The sequence below is a fragment of the Vollenhovia emeryi genome, unplaced genomic scaffold (genome assembly GCF_000949405.1).
Source record: "Vollenhovia emeryi isolate VEMERY1.0 unplaced genomic scaffold, V.emery_V1.0 DF940322.1, whole genome shotgun sequence".
NCBI classification, from domain to species: domain Eukaryota; kingdom Metazoa; phylum Arthropoda; class Insecta; order Hymenoptera; family Formicidae; genus Vollenhovia; species Vollenhovia emeryi.
Window position 1 is genome coordinate 4,205 of NW_011966044.1, and position 4,438 is coordinate 8,642.

The 4,438-nt window shown below is 37.2% G+C and overlaps 1 protein-coding gene across 1 annotated transcript in view; it reads left to right on the forward strand.

The window, feature by feature from the left end:
- The window catches only part of LOC105556120, a gene marked incomplete at its 3' end in the record, with an annotated part of 5,079 nt that extends 1,362 nt beyond the window's left edge, over positions 1–3,717 (forward strand). The window contains exon 2 of the mRNA XM_012003192.1: positions 2,846–3,717. Coding sequence (XP_011858582.1) covers positions 2,846–3,717 — 872 coding nt within the window. The remainder of the gene's footprint in view (positions 1–2,845) is intronic.
- Between the last annotated feature and the right edge of the window lie 721 nt (positions 3,718–4,438).

Genomic DNA, 4,438 nt, shown 5'->3' on the forward strand with positions numbered 1-4,438 from the left:
AGGAGGAAAGGAAAAGGAGAGAGGAGAGACTGAAGAGAGAGAGAAGGTTAGAAGAGGAAAAGGAAAAGCAGGAAAAGGAGGAGGCGGCGAAACGAGAACAAGAGCAAGAGGAGAAGGTAAGGGAGAAGGAAGAAAAGGAAGAAATGGGAGGGAGGCAGGAGATAGACGAGAGAGAAGGGAGATGGAGAGTGGTGGAGAGGAAGAGGCACAATGGAGAACAGGAAGACAGGAGAGGAGGGAAAGGGACAGAGATGAAGAGAAAGGAGAAGGCGCAGAGAGAGGAGGAGCAAAAGAGGAAGGAGGAAGAAGAAGAGAGAGAAAGGAGGCGTGAGATAGAGGAGACGAATAGGAGAGAGAAGGAAAGGGAAGAACTAGAAAGAAACGAGGAGGAGAAGAGCGGAGAGAAGGGAGGTGAAGAAGACAGAAGAGGCAAAGGTAAAAGAGAGGAGAGAAAACAAGAGTTGATGAAAAAAGGAGAGAGAGAAATAAGGAAAGAAAGAGACAAGGAGAAGGAGAGAACAGAGGCAGAGAAGGCAGAGAAAGCGGAACGGTGGAAAGAGGTAGAAGAAGATACACAGAGAGAGGAAAAGCTTAGGAGAGAAAGAGAGGAAAGAAGAGGAAGAAGAACAATATGGAAAGGGGTGGAAGGAAAGGATAAGGAGGAGAGAAGATAGAAGAGGTGATAGAGGAGTGGATGGGAAGAGAGACGAAGGTAGAAAGGTGCATAGAAAGGCAGGGAGAGGGGGGAGAGTAGTAGTTATAGTATAAATGAAAGAGGCGAGGGACAGGAGAGAGATTTTGGTAGGTAGGGAATGGATAAGAAGGAACTGGGGAATAAGGATAGATGAGGATTTGAGTATGGAGGAGAGGAGAGTTAGGTGGAGAATGATAGAAAGGGCAAAGATAGAAAGGGAAAAGGGAAGGGAGGCATGGGTGGAGAATAGAATATGGGTAGACGGGAAGGAATGGAAGTGGATAGGGGAGGAGAAGGAGAGAAATAGGAGTGAAGGGGAGTCGAGCGGGTAAAAGGTAAAAGTATAGCACGTTGTTGAGCATGTAAATAAAAGGTAGTCTGTTTATAGGAACAAAAAGGAGAGGAAGCGGAAGGAGGAAGGAGAGATGAGAGAGAGGAGAAGGATACAAAAGGAAAAGGAGGAAGGAGAGAGACGAAGATCGGGAGGAAGGAGAAGCAGGATTGATGGAGTGGAGGAGACGATAAAGAGAGGAGAGAAGGAAGGAAGGGAGCGTGGCAGAAGAATAGGAGAAGATGAGGAAGAGGAGAGGGAGAAGAGAGGGAGGATAGGGGGAGGGGAACGAGGGGAGGGGGGAAAAAGAATGTAATGGTCGCATAAGGCCAGGTCGCGATAGGAGGGTTAAGACTAGAGATGTAAAGGGTTTGGGAACGCTCCCTACAAAAGTGCCAATCAAGATCATACACAGATCTGTAAGAGGATTGGGTACGTTCCTTAAAAACGCCTTGTAAACCCCGAGGGGCAACAATAAACATATACATACATAGTAATATTATAGTGGATTAAGGTTTTTTGAAAAATTGAGATTAGAAACAGGATTAGTAGAAATAAAAGACAAAATTTAGGTGAGGAAATTTTTTGAAACGTATATTAAAATTGGAAATCAAAAGGTTCATCGGTTAAGGAGATTGGGGAACAAAGAAATACAAACCGACAAGCTGTGTAATAAACCTACGTATAATGGTCAATACGAAAAACAATATTTTTTATTATAAAAATGTTAACTTCATTTAAATGAATATTGAAATAAAATATAAAGTGAAGTATTTCTAAAGCAATAAATAAATAGTTTAATTGTTTAGGTTATAGTTGATAGTAGTGTTTTGTATAAAAGAAATTGTAGAATTGGAAAACAATTGATTTATTTTGAAGGAAATTAAATTAGAGAAAAGTAAAAGATAGGAATAATTTTTTAAAAATGCCTAAGTTAAAATCAAAATTGGGAAGGAAAACTCCTAGGACGATATTGGAATCTATCAGAAGACAACATGAAAATACAGACAGGCATGATGAACGCGTTTCTAAAATTGGAATGGCAAGATCTAGGAGACATGCACAGGAGAGTAGTATACAACGAGAATTGCGAATGTTGAGACAGCGTACGCAATCAAATGAAAATAGAAACCGAGAATCGACAACCCAGAGAGTCGAGCGAATTGAAAATCAATATTTCAGGACGTCAATCAAAAGAAAAAATGAATCAAACATTGAACGTATAAGTATATTACATATTACTTATATGATACACGGACCTTGTGGGAGGTACAATAGAGTCTCACCATGCATGAATAATAATAGGTGTTCAAAAAAATATCCTAGGAATTTCCTTGCAGAAACACAAACCGGAAATGATGGGTATCCAACATACAGACGAAGAAATCTAGAGAATGGAGGTCAAACTGCAAACATTAATTTACGAGGAAAAACAGTGGAGATAGACAATAGATGGGTTGTGCCATATTGTCCAATGTTGTTGAGATGCTTTGTTGCACATATAAATGTTGAGTATTGCCACTCGGTACAGGCAATAAAATACATATGTAAATATATTAATAAAGGATCAGATCAGGCTACGTTTACGGTACAGAATAAAAGAGATGAAATTAAAAATTACATTAATGGTCGTTACATAAGTACTTCAGAGGCAATGTGGAATTTTTTGAATTTCAAATTCATGAAAGATATCCAGCAGTAATACATTTAGCCGTTCATCTAGAAAATGGACAACGCGTTTATTTTACAGACAAAAACTTAAAACTAATTTTCGAAAATCCGAGAAAAACTACACTTATGGCATTTTTTGAATTGTGCAGGAATAATGATTTTGCAAAGACACTTTTATATCACGTGGTACCAATGTATTACACTTGGAATAAAAATTTGTTTATAAGAAGAAAACGTGGAGAGGATGTAGAAGGATATCCCAGAATAAAAAAAGATACAGCACTAGGAAGAATTTATACTATTCATCCAAAACAAACAGAGTGTTTTTATTTAAGAATGTTACTGCACCATGTCCGAGGGCCAACATCATTTGAGAATATAAGAACTGTAAATGGTGTGGTGAAATCTACTTTTCAGGATGCGTGCCAAGAACTTGGTTTATTAGAAAACGATAACCAATGGAAAGACACACTTGCAGAGGCTGCGATTTTGAGGTCGGCGTCAAGGATGAGAGAATTGTTTGCAATAATTTTAGTATTCTGCCAACCGGCTAAACCAAGTATATTATGGGAAATATTCGAACAAAATTTATGTGAGGACATTTTATTAAGAGAGCAACGACGATATAATGATAAGACAATAATGTTATCCGAGGAAATCATCAACCAAGCGCTGTGTGAATTAGAAGATAAGGTAGTAGCATTGAGTGAAAAATATTTAGTTAATTACGGTATGCCTATACCTAAACGTAGTGAAAAAAATGCGGGAGATCTATATGACGTGATTTTAAAATGTCCATTTGATAAAAAAGAGATGCAAGATTATGTAAGTGAAAACCTACCTAAATTAGTGCCAGATCAGAGACAAGCATTCGAAAAAATTATTGACAGTGTTATCTATAATCGAGGAAATGTATTTTTTTTGGATGCTCCTGGAGGAACAGGAAAGACTTTTTTAATCAATTTACTATTGGCAAAGGTGAGATCAACATGTGGTATAGCCATAGGAGTGGCATCGTCAGGTATAGCAGCAACTTTAATAAGTGGGGGTAGAACAGCACATTCAGTTTTTAAACTACCTTTAAATCTATTTACGGAAAGAGAAACAGTTTGTAGTATTCGTAAAAACGGAACACTAGGGAAAATAATACAAGAAACAAAATTAATAGTGTGGGATGAATGCACGATGAGTCATCGAGCACATATTGAATCAATTGAACGAACTTTAAGAGATCTAAAATCATGCAATAAATTAATGGGAGGGATAACAATGGTTTATGCGGGAGATTTCAGACAGACCTTACCAGTAATTGCAAAAGGTACTCGAGCAGACATTGTAAAAGCGTGTATAAAATCATCTTGGATATGGAATAATATGGAAAAGTTAAATTTGAGAACAAACATGAGAGCACACTATGGAGGAGGAGACATCGAATTTACAAGCAAAATATTAAAGATAGGAGAGGGAAAAATAGAAAATGAAAAGGGAAATATAACTATTGATCGGAAAATAGGAAAGATTGTTAATAATATAATAGATTTAATTTTCAAAGTTTATCCTGATGTAGAAAATATATTACAAAAAAATTATCAATGGTTATGCAAACGAGCAATTGTATCGCCAAGAAACGCGTCTGTGGAGGAAATAAACAATATTATTTTAGATAAATTGAATGGAGAAATAAAAGAATATAAATCTATAGATACTGTAATTAATAGTGAGGATGCAGTACACTATCCGCA